We start from the raw sequence: 19,140 nt of genomic DNA, 5'->3' as shown, positions 1-19,140 counted from the left end.
AAGAGTCTGGAAAACAAAAGAGGAGCTTCATCGGGCATCTTCTGACATCACTCGGAAACAGCAGTGTTTAGTCAGGTGTCAAGAATAACCAAGAGGAAAACGGAACTGAGCAGGATTTTATTTCATTTTCCTGATCCAGACAGTGAGTAAGATTATATATATAATAGCTTTAAAATGCAAATATATCATTGGCCAATCAGGTCCTGGCAACTACATGCATTCAGGAATGTTGACATGGGGTCTTCAACAGGATGTGTGCAACCCCTAGGGGTTCCTCAGAGTTACTGCAAGGACATCTTGAATATTTTGCATCTCTGTCTCTCTCTCCCTCTCCCTCCCTCTCTCTCTGTCTAGAAAAGACATTGAGTCAATAGACCCTCTAATCAAAGCCTTGTTGATGCCAGAAAACAAGGGAGAAAGGACAGACGTGCTATCAGACAGTATCAGGAAATGAACAGTATCATAACGTACCAGTAGTTATAACCATGGCATGAACAAATCAAACACTTCACAGCAGGCTGTTCAGCTGCAGGAGCAGAGGAACGCAGCAGTTGTTCCGTCAGACTGAGTCCAAATATGGCATCGACCAACATTACTGGATACAAAAAACAATCCAAAGAGTAAATGAGCTCCTGGGAGCAGGGGGAGACAAACAGAAGTCGGCTGATGAATCAATCGTCTCTGTAATACAGCAGAGAGCAGATGAAGAAGTGAAGCTCGCAGGAAACCTGGCCTCCAACAACAACCTGCACCTGCTGTTGGAGATGGAATCCAAATTGTGTTTTTCTGTTTCCTTGTTTCAGTCCCAACTACACCTGTCACTCTGTGGTACAAGCACATTCTTTTCTCTGTGCTCATAAGAATGAGAAAGAGTCCTGATCCTCAGTGATTGTTCATTATGTTGTAGGATATCTACCTCCTGGCTGAGTGACACAGTCTGCAGCCACTGTACAGCTGCCTACAGATGCATGATACAGAAACATTTGATCCAGATTTCCTGTTGTTTTCCTGTTGTTGTTCAAGGCTCTCCTTGTAGTGGCGGTGGCACTTGTATTAATCTTTCACTGCCACCTCCACTCAGACTCACGCAGTTGAAGAACATTGCAAGTGATATTTTAGCAGAAAGGTAATATTTACTTTTTAAAATTAACGCTGCTGCCAACCACAATGCTGCAACCGGTGGTTATGGTCCCCAGTATGAAGCCATCGGGCTATTCTATCATTGCAATGTCGTGACAATATGATCAACACCAGTAATTTTAGCCCTTTCCTCAGCTTTCTCCCTTTTAAAAAAATATTCCTTTTTATATTTTGATAGGCTGTCAAAGAAATGGTGAATTTTAAGAAAAAAAGCTCATGAGGGAACATTGTTAGTTAGAACATTTTATAATGCCCTTGTAACAATAGTGTTTAGCATATCAATCCAATTGGTTCAAATGGTTGTGGAAACACTTCAAAAGTTTGAATAATGACCAACATGTTACACAGTGGTTTAGACTGTTGCCTCACAGCAGAGGCGTCACTAGTTCCAATCCAGGTTTTGACAGATTGCCTTTTTTGTGTGTTGTTTTCTCATTTGACCATGAATACTTGTTTGTCACTGCTGTGGTCAGGGCGTATCGGCCTGTCCAGACACTACCGTACAACCCTTCATGAAATAATCTGAAGTCAGATAAATGAACAAATCAAAATAAAACAACACAGCTCAGTTCAGAGAAATCCAGATAAACAACTCACAAGGGTATGGTTGTCCTCAGAGTCTATGTCACAGTTCCAGGCTGTGGACAGTGGAGCCAAAATCTACTGTAAATCATGATCCTCTCTCACAAAAGCTATTTCACTTCCTCTGTTCTCCATCCAAGTGACTGATGTAAACCATCCTGAGTGACCATTTCACTTTTGATTCATGATATGATAACCCCATAATTTAGGCTTCCACCACAAAATCCCAAATGGAATGACAACAAATGCGGGTACAATTTCCAAAAGCTTTGAAACTATATTTACCCCATGATTTAATGCTTGGAGTCTATGGTGCATGCTGTGTGCTTGGGTTGGCGCATGAAGCAAACCTCTTAATGTGGACGTCCATTATCCCAAAAAAGCAACAAAAATCTGTGATGTTGACCAAAAAAGACCTGAGGCCAAAAATGTTGTTTTTGTTCTCATTCCATAGGGAGTGCAAAGATTTCAAGCTAAGGAGTAAAAAATGAGGAAGACAAGGAAAAGGAAGGGATAAAAAACAGGTGGAGGCCTCTGACTGTTGCTATAGTAGCAGAGGAGGCATGGAGGACAGAGTGAGGTGAAACAGAAAGATGACAGAGGATGTCCTTGCTACACTGCCCTCTTTTTACACCCAGTTATTTTCATCCTGTGCTTTTGTAGCGTCCCATTCGTCTCAATCTTTATCCTGCAGTCACGTCTCTGTGGGGGAGTAACAGGGACGTCAGGTCAGGCTGGGAAACACACAGCACACATGCTAATGTCTGGGCTGCTGCAGCGCTGCACGCAGGTGGAGTCAGACATAAGGAGGAGGAAAAGATGAGAGGAAATTTAAAGTCAAATCAGAAGTCACAGGTAAATACCCTAACAGCTTGGGCCCGAGGCTCTAAAGACAAGGGCATTGTTCAGAGAAGTGCCCCAAGTCTCACACAGTGTGAATCTTAAGTACGACAGGAGGCAGGACTGCTGGGCGCAGCAAACTGTGTCAAAGGCATAATGTTGTCACAACCACAGGAAACATCACTGATGCAGTGCACTTATGACCCGAAATTGGATCACTGCAAAATGGGATTTTAGACAATCACTAATTGGTTGTAAAAATAAACTTAAGAGTGACAACAATGATGCTTCAATTTATTCTGTGATTTATTCTGTAATGTCACGTCATCATCCGTCTTGTTCTCCAGTGGAGAGAAAATCACAACATCGTTCTCCTGATGTAGAAATATTTCAATGAAGGTAGGGAAGAGGACATGAATAAAAAAGGGAGGAAGGAAGGAAAGAGGGAAGCTAGATAGAAACAAAATAAAAAATGAAAACGCTCATCATGCCGAATGCATGCATTTTAAATGCAACTCAGTCTCCATGAAGTTGCATGAAGACAAGGGTGTGCAGTTCAGCTCACACGTCTCTGATAACAACTGCTGGAAGCTGAAAGCAAGAATTCAGTCTATCGCAAGTGTCCCCAGACACACACACACACACACACACACACACACACAGATCATCATCACTGCAATGAAGATGAGTGTATAACTGCAAACAGCCAGGTCTGAATAATTAAAATATACATTAAATATAAAACGGAGAAGACGAGAGTGAAGCTCACAGTGCTACAGTAGACACCAATCTCCAAACATGAAGTATGTATGTGTGTGTGTGTGTGTGTGTGTGTATGTGTGTGTGTCTTGCATGCTTTGCATTATCAACATGACAGTTACAGCTCATATTACAGCATGTGGGCCACAAGTACATTTTTCAGATGTGCTAAAACATGTGTCTCAGTGTCTGAGCTCCAACTGTTCAGTGGGTTAACTGTTAACTGAGAAACCTCAACTGTTTTTACAGAAAACAAAGGGGACGTATAGAATTTCTTTAGGATAATTCTGGATTTTGGCTAGAATTTTAGATTTTTTTTTACTTAGAAACACTGAAGCAAATTTGTGCACTGCTAATTTTTTAGGGAGACTTTTGTGAAGAAAATCAGAGAAAGACTCAAAGAGTTGGTTTATGTCTCGTGCTCCAGGACAAAGGTTTTTGGGAGTATGTCATCGTATCGGTCGTGCTCTGGACAAAACCAAACAATCACTGAAGGGTCTGTCACTCACAGGGAGGGATGAAATTGAGGTTCCCTTGGGTCCATGTTGCCTTTCCAGGGCCAGGTCTGGGATCTATGGTTTAAGGTTACAATTAGGTTTGGATTGGAGTGGGGCAAAGGTTAAAGAAAGGCCGTTTGTCATAGTTAGGGGTGAAGGTGAAGTGAAGTGCATTATGTCATTGTGTTTGCTGCCTGCTGGGAAATGAAACCAAACTTGGAGGAGACAGAGGGGTATTAACTGAAACGTTTGGCTTCTATCAATCTTTAATGTGCTGTGTTATGCTGTTAGGCTGTGGCTCACCTGAGGGGGCACTAGAGCACTATTCCCACTTCTAAAAAATAAACATTTGCATTTTTTTATGTATAATTTATATGAGTTAATCAGAAGCAGTGTTTCTGGTGATTTTCCCCAGGAGGAACAGAAGTTCGAAGTTCAGTCAATCCAACTATCGAGTCGCTGACTCCAATATAAAGCAATTACAATGATTCAGTGGAAATGTGAGTGTTTCAGACACCCAAAACCCAAAACCTTGTTAGAAAGTGACTGATTATCATAAAATAGTTGCTAATTAAATTTTTGCTTGATTGACTATATAATTGGCTGTTTCATCCTTCACAGAAAGACAAGCTGTACTTAAGCTACTAATTATTATGATCAGTTGTTGCACACGGCCCATTTAAAAATACAAACAGAGGTGAAGTGAAGTATAGACAGGGAATTCTGACAGGCAGTTAGATTAAAAAACAAGTTCATGTCATGAGTGAAAAAACAACAGAAAAAATAGTTTTTGTTGTTTTTTGTTTTTTTTGTTTTTTTTGCCTCATAATGATCTTTAATTAACTGAATAATAAGGATCAGGATGATAAACTGTTAAGATCTGCCTGGAGAGGGCAGGAAGTCATGACATGTTAAGTGGTATGTGTTAGTGTAGAAAACACAGCAGTACATTGTAGCTGTGCAGTGAATGTGTCTTTACTTATACATGTGGTACTGTCATCAGATTGGTCAAACATAATAAACTAAATATATCTGTCTACTAACTGTTTACACTAGGTTAAAAACAGAGACCATTGAATCGTACAGGTATCCCCTCAGTAGATTTACTGTTTTACTAGATGTGTATGGTGGTGTGATTCTTTGCCTGCCTTTTGTGTCCTTTCTTTGCAACTTTTAAACCTTTTTTTAACTGGTTCTTGCTTAATACCGCCCCCCACTGGCTAGTAGGAATAGAAAATCCTGCATACCTTTACACGCGCCTTAACAACCTGCCACATTTGCAGAGATTGGAATAAAAAAGATATTTTTCACAAACAAAACAGGATGAAAATGGATGCTGACAGGCAAACAGTTAATGTAGTACAGCTGCAGGTCTGAATTCAAACATGTCATGATAAACTACTGTCACAGCCAGAAAGAAAAAGATGAATTTTGAGACTCAGCTATTTGGTTCACCACTCCACACTCTCAGGCACTTCCACCACAGTTTCTGAGAGGTGAACCTCAGGTGAGCTGCCATTCAATCATCCAAAGCTGAATTATGCTGTTTTTATCGTGTAGCCTAACGTACCAACACATCTCTCATGGTGTTCAGCCAGCCGGGGCATTTCCTGCTTTTCAAAGGAACACACACAGTGTTGAGCGGCAATAATGAGCCCATCAACATCAAGGGGGAAGTTGAAAGCACATTTTCTCAACTGGGAAAAACAACAGGAAGTTGCTGTACTGATAAGTCCAGTGTGGTGACAACATTTAGATTTGCCACCACCGCGTTATTAGATGTTTTTTACATCCATTTTTGAAAGGTAGGAGGGGGAGGGAAATATGGAGTGGAGGAAGAAAAAAAATGTTTTAGGTAATTTTTCAGTGAGTAATTTTGAAAAAAGAGAAGATAAGGCTTCAGTGAGAAATAGGAAAAAACTTCTGGGAGGACTGAAAAGAAGAAAGGAACAGAAGGTCGGAAGCAAAAAGCCGCAGCGATTACAATGTTAACACGAGTGACTTAATGGAGGATGAAGGGATCAGGGAGTAGGAGCAAAAGCTGCAATAATGAATGGATGAGATAAAGATGGAGAGGAAAATCACTCTCTTGAGTAAGGTGGGCAACCCTCTGAGATGATGTGGATATATGGAGACGGGTGGGCTTAGGAAAAAGGAGGAGGACGTGAGGAAGAGAGCGGATGGAGTGACGACTTTTGCCTACGCATGTTGGTACATTAAACCTTCTCTGCTCTCTCTCTCGCTCTCCCTCTCTTTTTCTCTCTCTCTCTCCTCGCCCCCTTTGTTCTCCAGAAATATCTGAGTAGGTGGAGGAGAGACAAAGTGAATTGATGACAAAGTGAGGGGGAGAGAAAAAGGAACAAAAGAGACAGAGGATACCTTGTAAGCTGATAAGATATCTCTACAAATGTTTGAATATCAACAAGGCCAACGAACAATGACTTTAATCCACAAATGAACAACAGCCTCTCTATAAATATCAATAGTTATTTATATCACAATAATAAATGAACTAACTCGTACAAATGAAAAGGTGACATTGAAGCCAAGCAGCAAACATTCTCATCTGAAATGAAGTGTTTTGGTATTTTCTATTAATATCAACAGGATAAAAACAGACTCTGTAAGGTTTTCTATGTGAGCTTGGATACTTTTTCAAATATTTCATTAAATACACTGCAGGAAGACGTTGCGAATGCTCCCTATATGGAATCCTTTAGTCAAAATGGATAATCCAATGACTCTCGTAGATTAACAGTCCTTTCTTCAAACAGTTAGACATTAAAGTATTTTGTATTTTATGAACCAGATTACTTATCAATTCTGAACATTAAAACCACAACTGAAAGATGACGGCGACTGCACTCTTTATACCCAAGCCCTTGGCCAACACAGGAGCAGGGGATTCATTCAAAAATGAAAACACAACTAATACAATGCACGCACAAGAGAGCACAGCAGCAATAACTGCATCACATTCACTGTAAAGTGAAAAAATTCATTCATTACTGGATGACAAAACACAAACACAGCTGTTGTACTCCCTGTGGATATTATGGTAGTTCTCCGCAGTAGATCAACGCAGTAAAACTTTTACTCTACAGTACTACTGTTTTATGTGTTGTGTGTGGCTTCGCACAGTAGACCAGCCAATCAACAACAACAATCACCTTTTTTTTCATCTTTTATTAATATGTAAAATTCTTTATTTTGACAATACAATACACAGTGTGTTTTCAGGGGAAAAGTAAGTGGAATTCAGCACACAAAGAATGTTAGCACAGATTAGCATTTGGTATGCTAACTGAATGGCAGAGACACAGAGGCTACATCATTTGTACCACATCATTGCCCCCAGTCTCATTGAATATTGTGGCGTACTAAATGTGAAGTCAGTACCCAGATCCATTCAGGTCAGCTGAGATGTGATGTCATTTTTAAGAAATATGCACACAAAAAGAAAAGGACAAAACAAAAAGTGTGAACAACAAAGTGCAGAGCGTGAGGACAGATCTTGAGCTTTCTTTTGTTGCTAAGTCCTGAAAATTGGACACCGTGCAGACATGTTTGCAGTGTCTACTAAACACACAATCTCACTGTCCATGCACAAGGTGTGGCAAATGACAAATGCAGACAAGAGTGACCCCGCCCCCGGGACGTCCACCCCCAGGGTCAAGGTGACACCCAGCACAGTGGCAAGGACAGAGCAAACAAATCAGTTCATCAGGGAGACAGGGAGGCTTGACATGTGCTCCTGACGCCAGTCAAAAACAGTCACTCAACACGGCTCTTCAGTCGTGTACTTGAACCTTTCACCTTCCTAAGTACACATTATGACGCACACACCGGGACTTTCTGAGGAGAGAGCAGAGCTGCTCAGACTTGTTCAGTCAACTAGCTTAAATCCTGACAAATAATTAGCAGCGTCAGTGTGAACAGTGGCTGCCACTCAAAGGTTTCCACCACTCTTCATTTTCACAGAAACATCACAGCATTTACAGCAGATCACCTCAATCATCCATCCATCCATCCATCCATCAAAAATTCTTCCTGCTCACCTTTGCCAGCTGATAGTCTTGTCCGCCCAGGCAATAAAAATCCTGCAGCATAGTAAATGAGAATCTCAACAGAAGGAGACTGTAAGGGCACGCAGAGGCGACGAAAGAAAATATGAATAAGGCAGAGGACAAAAGACTAAGGGAGAGAGGAGACTGAGGAGAGAGAGAGAGAGAGAGAGAGAGAGGAGACTGAGGGAGGGAGAGAGAGTTAAAGAAGGCAGACTGGTGGAGAGAGCTCTTCACAATGTGAGCAGAGAGGAAGGGCAAGCACCAGGTGTCAGTACGCATACACTCAGTGAGCCGCAGTTGCACACACAGACACACACGCTCATGCAGACAGGCAACTCTTTCCCCCTGCCCCCCCCTTCCTCTCCCTGCTCCCCCACCTCCTCCTCTGGCTCTCTGGCATCCGTAACTCTCCCTCATCCTCCTCTTCTCTATCTTCCTAAAGCGGAGGTTAGAATTCCTTAACTCTTTCTAATCCGTCCCACCTCAAACAAAGCTTGGTCTCTCTGCTCCAGTAGCTTTGAGTCTATGAGCACAGCATTACACAGCAGTTGAATTTATGGGCACCTGCTGAAATGATGTCTATTTATGTCGTTTTTTCCCCCCATTTTATTCCTGTTAACTCGCTGATGATCAGCCTCATTAACCATTAGATCCTCCATCCTTGTATTTAGCTAGTCTCTTAAGTATGTAATGATTCACACTGAACTAAATGTATATAAAGATTGGTTTCTTTAAGAAAAGAATGTCAAAGGACCTCACTGTACTGTATTCACCGGGATAATACTACATTTATTAAGCTCACCAGAAAAGATCAGCTTTCATGAGCAGTAAAGTCGTTGTGTTTAGGTTTGGTTTGACTAGGTTGACATCGCAAACTGCAGCTTTATTCTATTTCTGCTCCTGCCTAAACTCTACATGCCCTTCTACATATACTACGGTGTATAAGGACTCCATCAATATGAGTCACACTGCTAAATAGCTAAATATAATAATATATACATATATATATACAGTATATATATATACACAGTATATATGTATATATATATATATATATATATATATATATATATATATATATACACACACACACTGCCAACAACTGAAATACATTGTTCATATCAGACTGGAGTAGATTGAGCGACAGGTCACAACCGTGTCTGTTTACTGGGTGGAAAGTAAAATGAATGAGGATAAGAGCTGCCATCAAACCACAGCATCGGTGTGATAACCAGAACCTTGGCGACGGCTGTCCTGCGGCCAGGGAAGCAATTTTAAGATGCACTGCTCCGATTGTGGACATGCATCAGATTTATGATAGCAATCAATTAGGAAGTGCTGAAAATGAAAGGCAGGCTGGTGGGTCGACAACGGGAGGTATAATTCACGCCATCTTGTACACATCAGAGAGTATTATAGCAAAAAATCCATAAGAGGATGTGCTTCACTGTGATTATTGCCAACACTGTGATACAAGCAACATGCAGCGGAGTGCCATCAGCAGCACTGAGCGCAGACTATTACAGCAGAGGATGCACTTGACAATATTGTGGATTTATTCTTTAGTTACCAATGGTTATATACTGTCTCTGAAATGGAAGGGAGTGGGTAATATTTAATAATATTTAATGGTAAGCCATTAAATATTGGCGACAAAAAAAAATGGCGACAGTCACTTAGATTTGTGGTGGAAATGAAGCACTAAGTGTGAGACACAGACACAGCTGCTGCCTTCAATGTTTCATTCACTTGTTTTTTTGTTGTTTTTGTTTTGTTATGGTACCAGGGCCACAGACTAGTACCATACCAGGGGCCATTTGGTAGTGGAAGTGTGAAAGGTGTTCAGTGTCTGTCCTAAACAAAGTTTCTCTCTTTAAGTGTTTTGTAATCCAGTCATACGTGGGTTAGGTTGTACAATCCTGTCCTAACCATGACTTTTAGAAAAGATCTAAGATGCTTCACACCATCAAGTCAAACCTGAGGTCATCCTGGAGGTCAACAGTAGGGAGGACATACTGTATACTGTTACAATGACAAGTGCGTTGCATGCATCAAGTGCTGCCACTAAACCATCACGATGGGCCCTGAAGTGGCTCCCACACTTCACCAGACTGGAGAGTACCACTGCTGACACTTTGGTCTTTTTGCCTCTCGGCCTCCAGCCCTCTCAACGTCTTGTCTGGATTTTCTATGACCTTCACCGCACTTTCACTTCTGCTCCATCACAGTTACCATGGCTACCCAGTGACAAGGCCCCAGATGACTGCTGATGAGGTTCACGGGATGTTGATCCTATCATCGCTGGTCGTATAGTCTCTGACCCCAACCTGATGTGGCCACGAGTAAGGTCGTTTAGATGGGCGCCATCAATGTCTCTGTTTATAAAACCTTCACTGATCAAGGACACGGTAAACACCATCGCCATATTTGGACATAGGGAAGTCACATAGAAGACAAATAAAAACAAATATTGTTTTAAACGTATTCTGTTCTTTTGCATCACGGGGGGCAAACATTTTAACGTCAGGGCACTAGATTAAAGATTTAAAGTGCTTATTGTCATGTGCACAGAAATGAAACGCAATATCCATTTTTGGTAGAACCTATTCACTGATAGCAACCCAATAATGAATGATTGAATGCTAAAATGAGAGGGAAACCATCAACGTCACAATGTCACATAACTACTCAAAGACAAATTTATTACAAAATAAAATATAAAAGGATTCATATTCATTTCATACAATCCTTTGTTTTAGTTGAGGAGAAGAGGAAGTCGACATTCTGTGGAGCAGTAGGTGCCAATCTGTCGCACTGTCGACTTCTGCCAGAATCAGCACATGTTAAGCTGCTGCTGCTCCTTATGAGGCCACTTACATGTACATGTATGATAATATTCTACAAGGTATTTTATGCACAGACACCAGTGTTCTCCAGCGATTCCATACCGTAGTTTAAGTAGCAATATATATGTAAATGTGCAACATTGGCATATAATGTTGGGTTTATGAGATCTCCAGCATGGAGACTAAATAACATGAAGACAGAAAAAAACACACGTAAGCACAAAACTAATGACTGATGGGAGAATGTGCACATCACGAGTCGCTATGGGTTTTTATAGCAGTTAAGAAGGAAACGATTTTTATTGTTACTCCTCAACTTCACTGCTGCTAACCACCACCACCATCATGGAGGAATGAACCATTCAGAAATTGAATACTATGTTATTTCATTTCCTGTTGTTTTAAGTAAGTTACGGGACCTGACCTTTGTTGGTGCGACCAATCTGATTTGGAAAAAAAAAAAACCAAAAAGATAAAATATGTGGAAAAAAATGACCTTTTAAGACACTGTGCTTCAAACAAAGCAATACTTTTTAATATCACCAAGTCCACTCCATAAAATAATAATAATAATAATAATAATAATAATAATAATAAATGTGGATTTGTGTTTGGTTTTAATAATTGTGTTTCACTGTATTGGCCTTGGCTTCTCTGTGTCACTCCTCATGCTTCAGCACTGAAAGCATGTTTGCTGATCTGATGATCTCTAATTAGATTCCTGCAGCACTGTGGAAAATGAGCCATCAATTAGTGATGGCTGTTACACTGTGTGTGTATGTGTGTATGTGTATGCGTGTGGTCTGCTGTCTGCACGCTTGTCAACTTAGTGAGAGTGGAACCGTCACCTCTGCCCAGCAGAAGGTGACATTTCTAATAGCAGGATTTCTCGTGCTTCATAAAGGGAATGATAACAAAATGATATGATGAGTTGATATCAAACTCAAAGAGACGATTAACCACTTTCCAAAAATGCTTTTTTTGGTTTTGCTGTGGTGTCCTGTCCCGTCTACAGAGGTCTGTCACTCACAGTCCAATGTGGAATAATTAATCATATGAACGGCTGAGAAAATCAATACAAAGGCAGAAAGAAATGTGTCAGCCTGTTGGACATATTCATAGACTGATGTTAGCAATGTTAGCAAGATTAGCATAAATTCCAGGGTATTCTTAAAAGTCTAGTGGACAAATATTTACTAAAATTCCTAGCCTACCCCTCTGGTCAAGACCATTCTGGTATCATGAATGCTGCAGATCATCACAGTGATTAGGTTTAAGGACTTTCCACCATCAGATAGGAGCTCTTAGCCCTGAGTAAAACCGACCGGAGACGGGGCCGCAGCAGTGTTCATTGTTGTTGTAACAGAACCAGATGTTTCCCTTTTTGTCCTATTTCTGCCCGTTGCCATTGATGACATAACTGGGTCCATGCATGGGTCTGGATGAATGCTCTGGATCTGTTGTGTTTTTCTTAGGAGCAGCAGAGATGAATATGCTGCAGTGAAGCACAACGTGACTCAACACATGGCTCAATGAAGCACCGGCGACACAGGATGACAGCTGTTGGACGTGACATTTAATAGTGTCAGGGGCCGAAGCGCGAAGCATCGTGCTGACCCACAGTTATTACCTGACAACACACAACACCCTGAGACTCAAATACATTGATTTCACGTTTAGAAAAAGGTAAATCGCTGCATCTCCTTGAAGACAAGGCTAACTGGAGGCTCAGAATCAGTGACATTTGTCAAGATGGTTCAGAGAGAAATATTTTTCTAATAGTAAACACCTGTGGTCCAGATGACTCAAAAATACCTGTTACAAAATACCCATTTTTACATGAACTTTGACCTTCCTATTATTAAATCTGTGCCTCTGGGTCAAAATAATGATAATGATATAGATACTGCAGTACTACATTACTATAGTACTACAGTATAGTAGCTGCTCTAAAGCCTTGTTTTCCAAAACTTGGTCTTCAGTGCTGGATTTGGAAACTGGATAGAATCAAACCTTAAACCATCTTCATAGGAGACTATGAACCATACCACTGCACCAGTCAAGCCACATGGTTGTACACAGATGGGGGAATACAATCTGGTTATTTGACTTCATCCTTGCTTCTCTTGTTGAACCTTCAACCCCATTTTTTCATTCCCTGAACATCTAATGTCATAAACCACCATCAGGAAGTTCACTCATTTTCAAAAACACAACCTAAAAAATCTGAATAAAATAACCAACCTTTCCCTCTTCTTAATCAAGAGCACTGGTGGACAGTGTGTCTCTTGTTTCCATTATGCAATTCCAGATGAGCGTACTTGTACATGGAACTGCTAACGGCAACAGTAACAGTGGACCATTGTCTGAGACGAGGTCGTCTCAACGCACACTGATCTGCGTCTAATTAACCAAGAGAAGAAGAAAACATCTCTTCTATTCACTCCGCTGCCTCAGATATTTGCTCTTTTAGTGCGAAAGGCTGAACATGAACGAGCAGAGACGATACACGCTCTCAGGCCAGCTTTTACTTCTGCTCTTGAATGGCACCTGATTAATTGCAGTGCAGCCAGACTGAGGAGAATGGCAGTGAGTTAGAGACTGACTCAACTATTAATAACAGTCTCTGAAAGAAAAAAAAGCTGTAGTTTTTACAAAAGGCAGCAACGATTTTCCTGAGTCTGCTGCTGTGATGGAGACTCATTTGGAGCTGCAATGTCACAATAAGTGCAGCTCATCTGCCTTGTTTACTTGTACAGTAATCTCAGTACAGATCGATGATCCACCATTGATGCCGTGGTGTCTTTATTGACCGTCTCCTTCCACTGTCTTATAAATGTGAACCAAAGACCAACGTCAGACAAACGCCTGCACATTCATGTTCTGGACAGTTTTTAAGGTAAAAAAAAACAACAATCTTCCAACATCAGCAGAAGATGAGCCACTGCTTTCTCCACATTTACATTTGGTTTCTCCTTTGACTACAGCGTAACCTTGTGTCTGAATAAAGAGAGCTGTTTGGGTGCTGTTTTGGCTTCTGCACACATCTGCTTTTTTAAGTTTCCCCACAAGGAGCACCAAAGGCTGTGAGAGCAGCGAACTTCTCTGAAGAGTGACAAGAGTAGATATGAAGCCGCAGCAGGGGGCTGCAGTCATGAGCTGGAATATGTTTGACTTTATACACACAGAGTGAAGGCAGGGGTGAGGGACGGGAGGAGCTGCCAACCTAAAGCTTTTTGGTGTTTGTTGTTACAAAATATTCATTTAGTGAATATATCAGGAGTCAGTGACCTCAGAATGACCGACAAAATGTTCTGATTAGAAATGTACTTATTGCCCTGCACCAGTTCAAATATACATTAGACTGAGTGTGTCAGTGTCAGTGCACAGCACAATGCCACAGGCTTCAAATACAGGTATGAACTGAATTTTGTTTTCAGTTTAATAATACATTTTCAAAATAATCAATGACTATTTTTGAATCACTGTGATTTCAATTTGATTTAAAAATAAATGTGATTAGGATTTTTGCCACAATCAAACACACCTGGACTCTTCTCTGTTCCTCCACGCATTTTTTCACAGAAGCCATTCTGTGTCAAGCTTTGACAAAGTTCTCTCAGAAACGGAGGGTTTTGTGTTGAGATCACTTATAATTTGGCACGGTACAACATTTAATGTCAATATTTGATTTGAAAAGAGGGCAAGTTACATGAAGTTAGACATTTGGACAAAACTGTAGTTGTCTTTCACTGCTGTTGGACAATAAAGGTTTACATGTAAAAGCTCTTTATCTAAGTTGTGCCATTAAAACTATTTTGATTTCTCAGTGTTAGGAAGCTTCTCTGTCTCAACCATGTCAGACGTGTGTGTTCTTTCATTAGATGTCATTTCCTGTCTATTCAATGTTCCAAAAAAAAAAACTTAACAAAAAGTAAACTAATGATCGCTACATTAAAACGATCAATGAAATTTTTGTAGCAGATGGCATTGTGGTATATATGAGAAAGTGGCAACATGTATGTCAAATGTAAATCAGCTGTTAAAAAAAGGTCATTTGCCCGAAGAACAAACACGTTAGTTAGTGAACCAGGTAAAAACCGAGGAGCTGTGCTCACAAACAGAAAAGGCATTTGGAGTCAGATAAATACCCAGACGCAAAGTCAAAGAGCAGGGATTTCATTTGAAGAGCCACCTGACGTCTAGACAGAAGGAAAGACTGAGCAGCGAGTGTTAAAGTGCAGCTACTGAACATTGTCAATGAAACATTTCAAACATTTCAACAAGGTCATAGCTCGATTCTTTCTCTGACAGTGTTTTATCGCTACCACTTGGTTAATTCACACAAAGCCTATACATTAAAATTCAAAAAACAGTCTGGTTGAACTTGGTTGGCGGTTAGGCAGTGGTACGAGATGTCGTGGGCTAATTAATGCTAATAAAATGAATGACTCGGAGCCTGAATCTGTACATACTGAGTGGGCAGCTGGACAGACGCTCTGGAAAAAGACACATTTTAATACTGGTATATAGACGCATCACAGTCCTGGCATCACCGACAGCGTTTGAGTGCATTATCCTGGCAGCGACACACAAATGTATCAGATTGAAATGAAAATGACTGTACTGTAAGTGTTGCTTTTGGGCGAGATTAGCCTTCATCAAACTCTAAGTAAAAGCTTAATAAGGTTTGAATGACACTAATGCCTGTGCAGACACCGAGGGCTTTATGTGCTTTCTCTGAAGTTTGCCTTCTGGTTTTTAAGTGTTTGTTTTAAATGTCTGAATGACAGGTGATGGTGAAAAGCGCTGAAAAACTATAAAATCCTCCTCATCAAATCCATCTGTTGAGCAGCATAATGCTTCACCCAACACTGCACGAGTGTCTGGATGGATGTGAAACACCTGCAGGGTTGGTGTTGAGTTTGCGTTGCCTTTGTCACAGTGCTAATGGCCCTGTGAAGGGAAGGCATCATTTAACAGTGGGGTTCACATTAGTTCTCAGTCTGTAGAGAAACAGAGTGAAAACAAACCTTCGGTGATAAACAACGACAAATTCTGCATAGACCCATTATGTAGAAACCAAATCCTCGCAGGATAATCTGGTTTTCATAGTTAAAACAAGCATCTGGTGCTGGTAGAAGACCGGCATTTAGATCTCCCTGCAAGAGGCAAAACTGTATAAATTAACCATTTCTCCTCGTATACGAACCATAATTAATTTCCTCTACGAAGCAACATTTGCCCACTCCCTGAAACCCATCCACAGATGTAGAGAACACCTCTTGCATACTGACAAGGAGACCAGCCATTGTTTGTGTCTGGTATAGAGAAACAAACTCACCGCTGCTGCGACTCTTGCGGTTGGCCTTGCCCCCCGTCAGCAGCATCTTCAAGCTGTTCCTGAACATCACTGCAGCAGATGCCCTGGACCACACTACAGAGAAATCTGTCAAGAAAATAAACAGAAAGTATTAGTTACCAGAGAGAACTATTTTAAACTGTTAACAAGAAACTATTTATATATCGGTTTCATAAGTCAAATTAAAATGCATTAGCATAATCATTTTCAGAATATACCTGCACTTTTTGACTCATTAATAAAATTCAAAATCAATCATCCAAACTGCACTTTCATTTTCTTCTTTAACACAACTAAAAAGAAAACGAAAAGGAAATGCTTTTTCAATTTCATTTCCACCCCGCAAAAAAGGTAATAAAATGAATTCACAATCCGAAGCGGATCCGGAGAGTGATGTCAATGGCTGCTTTTCGTCCGGGTTAGTTGGGCTCACACCCACAACATTGCACTTCCTGACACTATCGTGCAGTCCTCGTTAGAGATAGCTTCAGAGTTCGAGCTAAATGCAATATTTGAATTGGATGTCCATGATGGACTTATATATATATATATATATATATGTATATATATATATACAGAAGAATCATTATTCAGGCTGTCCCTGCAGTGTGGAAGGATGTGAAGTCAGCTTCATCATTGCAGCAGGATGGATGAAAAGCATTAGTCACATCAAAAACAGCAGCTCTGGTCCAAGGATGCTGAGCAGTCACGACGTGGTGAGGACAGACTGTAATAATTATGGATTTCCTGTACAAGCAGTAATTAACTTGATACAGTATTTACTGAACCCTGGGTTGTTCCCAACAGACGCGTATTCTTGCAGGTCTTTAAACCACAGAGGTGGAGCAGGATGGGATTCCTACACGAAGGTGAACGAGGACTGCACCATTCGGCCATTTTGACTGGTCACTCTCACTATGATGGTCATCATCACGAGTGACTTTGTAATGGCAGTTGTTTTCTTTTCTGTTCTTGTAAGTAGTTGAAATACCGATCACATTGGAGGATGCCAGCTGCCGTTTGTTCTATTTGGAAGGTCAGCAGACTAAAAAACTATCCACCCATTATAATCCACTTTTTGCATTATTAGCACCTCCAGCAGGGTGGGAAAGGAAGCTGCAAGCTCTCTGTTTAGAAACGTTTTATTAATTACTCCATCTTTAAACCTCAAGAAATAAACAACACCTTAACGAGAACTTTAACAGGAACACTTTTCCACCTGGTTGGTACAAATGATATGTTTCCCCAGTGAAAAGATGCAGCTAGTGACAACAGTTGTCAGTGGGGTCACAGGGGTCACATATACTGGCATTCATGCTCATATCCAGAGGTGGAGCTGCCGGAGTCCATGCAACTCACTGCAACATCACCTCAGCATAACATATGAGCAGAGAGAGAGGCTTATTATGACTAGTCAGGTAAGATGGGCCAGAAGGCATTCTGTGATTATAATATTAAATCAAAATCCTTCAGTCATGTCAGCTCTCCACCGTCTGCTCTGAATGATCTTGGGGTGAAATACTGAGTCTAGTCTAATAAATCTGTGTCCGTGTGCACAACAGTGAGTTTACCAGGTGAAGCCAGAGGAATTTACTCAGTGCCTGGACAGAAAATAACCAGAGACCCTGCTGCCCGTCGGCATCTAGAGAAGAAAATCAATGTTTCAAATCATTTAGGATGGGATCCTGAGTAGGCAAACGCACACGTACAGACTCACAGGTCACCAGAGAGAGAGAGAGACTGGCAAAATGTACAAAAATGTACCGTACACACATCTGATGCAGAGCTCCATCTGAGGGTGTAAACACACACACATCCCTGGTTCCCACTCTCTTTGACCCTGTGTGCCGGCCTTTGTGAAGGAAAGCCAAGAAGCAGCAGGCTCTCACAGATAATGTGCGTAAGCGGATACAGCCCATCTCAGGCTGGTCCACAGCTCGGCTATGAAGCTCCTCCCTGTGTTAAAAACCACTTATTCACATAATCACCAGCCGTGCATGAGCCACTTTCATCTGCTCTGGTTACCAGGAGTTTGTTTGTTCTGGGAAAAGATCAAACGTGTGCCACAGATTGATTTATCTCATTCCTGCGATCTGGGTTTACCACTAACTATGTTTGGTAGGGAGGATTCAGTGATGTCAGAAAATGTGTAAAAACAAACAAATACATTACAAACGTTTAGAGAAAGTCTTCTTGGGCCAAAGTGATTTTTTATGTTGCTTTCCTAGGCTACGTTGGGATATTATCATGTTAATAAGCCGCCTCAAAGTCTGAACTGTCATTATACATTCTTTTTAGGACAGGGAAGTTAGACAGATGTCACAATTGATACAAATAATTATTTTACTCCTACCTGTAGATTTACATCTGTATTTTATGTCAGAGTTTTAAGAAAGCCCCCAAGGTTCTTGGTGATCCTTGTTTTTTAGCATTTAAAACGATTATGCATATAAATGTTTGATGACTTTGTCACTGAATTGTGTTGAACTTTTTTTTTTGAGTAATTCATTCATACAGAATGATACACAGACATAAAGTCAATTATTTTAAAATCCAGCAGGCAGCAGAGACGAACGGCCCTCTGAGTGTAACGTCTGGAATGAGATCAACCATAACACTCCACTAATGATGATCTTATTCCCATCTAATAAATGATCCTTTAATGGGGCCAGTGATGGCAAAGGTCATTGTTGAGGGCATGCAGTTGGATTAATCTCATGTTACTCCTGGACTGATGCTGCACAGCATTTTAAAGGACACTTGTTTCCCATGAGAGTGATATTATGGTGATTATCTCACACACTGGCTACGTAGCAAAGGTTAACAGAAGATGGAGCAGACGAAGCCGTTAGTAATAATTGCAGGCCTTTCACAGAGGTAACTGACGGAGGAAGTTTTAACTTAAAAAATGAATTTACACCAAAAACCATCAAGGGGCGCTGTCTCCAACCAGGGCTAATGAGGAGTCATCCACAGCACCATCCTGTGGTTATAAGACCAAGATGACAAATGCATTACCCTCTCTGGGGGACGGGGGGGACGGGGGG

The 19,140-nt window shown here is 41.0% G+C and overlaps 1 protein-coding gene across 7 annotated transcripts in view; it reads right to left on the bottom strand.

Annotated features, from left to right (window-relative positions):
* tanc2b (tetratricopeptide repeat, ankyrin repeat and coiled-coil containing 2b) overlaps positions 1 to 19,140 on the bottom strand; it is a 115,702-nt gene that overhangs the window by 69,703 nt on the left and 26,859 nt on the right. For 6 of the 7 annotated variants that reach the window (XM_017034114.2, XM_017034115.2, XM_017034116.2 and 3 more), the window contains exon 3: positions 16,076 to 16,180. In XM_017034114.2, coding sequence (XP_016889603.1) covers positions 16,076 to 16,142 — 67 coding nt within the window. In that variant the 5' untranslated portion in view covers positions 16,143 to 16,180. Of the gene's footprint in view, positions 1 to 7,876; positions 8,826 to 16,075; positions 16,181 to 19,140 lie in introns of those variants that run through there. The other variant, XM_017034119.2, reaches the window with a different exon arrangement.

This window comes from Cynoglossus semilaevis, chromosome 8 (assembly GCF_000523025.1).
Source record: "Cynoglossus semilaevis isolate Cse_v1.0 chromosome 8, Cse_v1.0, whole genome shotgun sequence".
Classification (NCBI taxonomy): domain Eukaryota; kingdom Metazoa; phylum Chordata; class Actinopteri; order Pleuronectiformes; family Cynoglossidae; genus Cynoglossus; species Cynoglossus semilaevis.
This window is presented reverse-complemented; position numbering and strand designations above follow the sequence as displayed.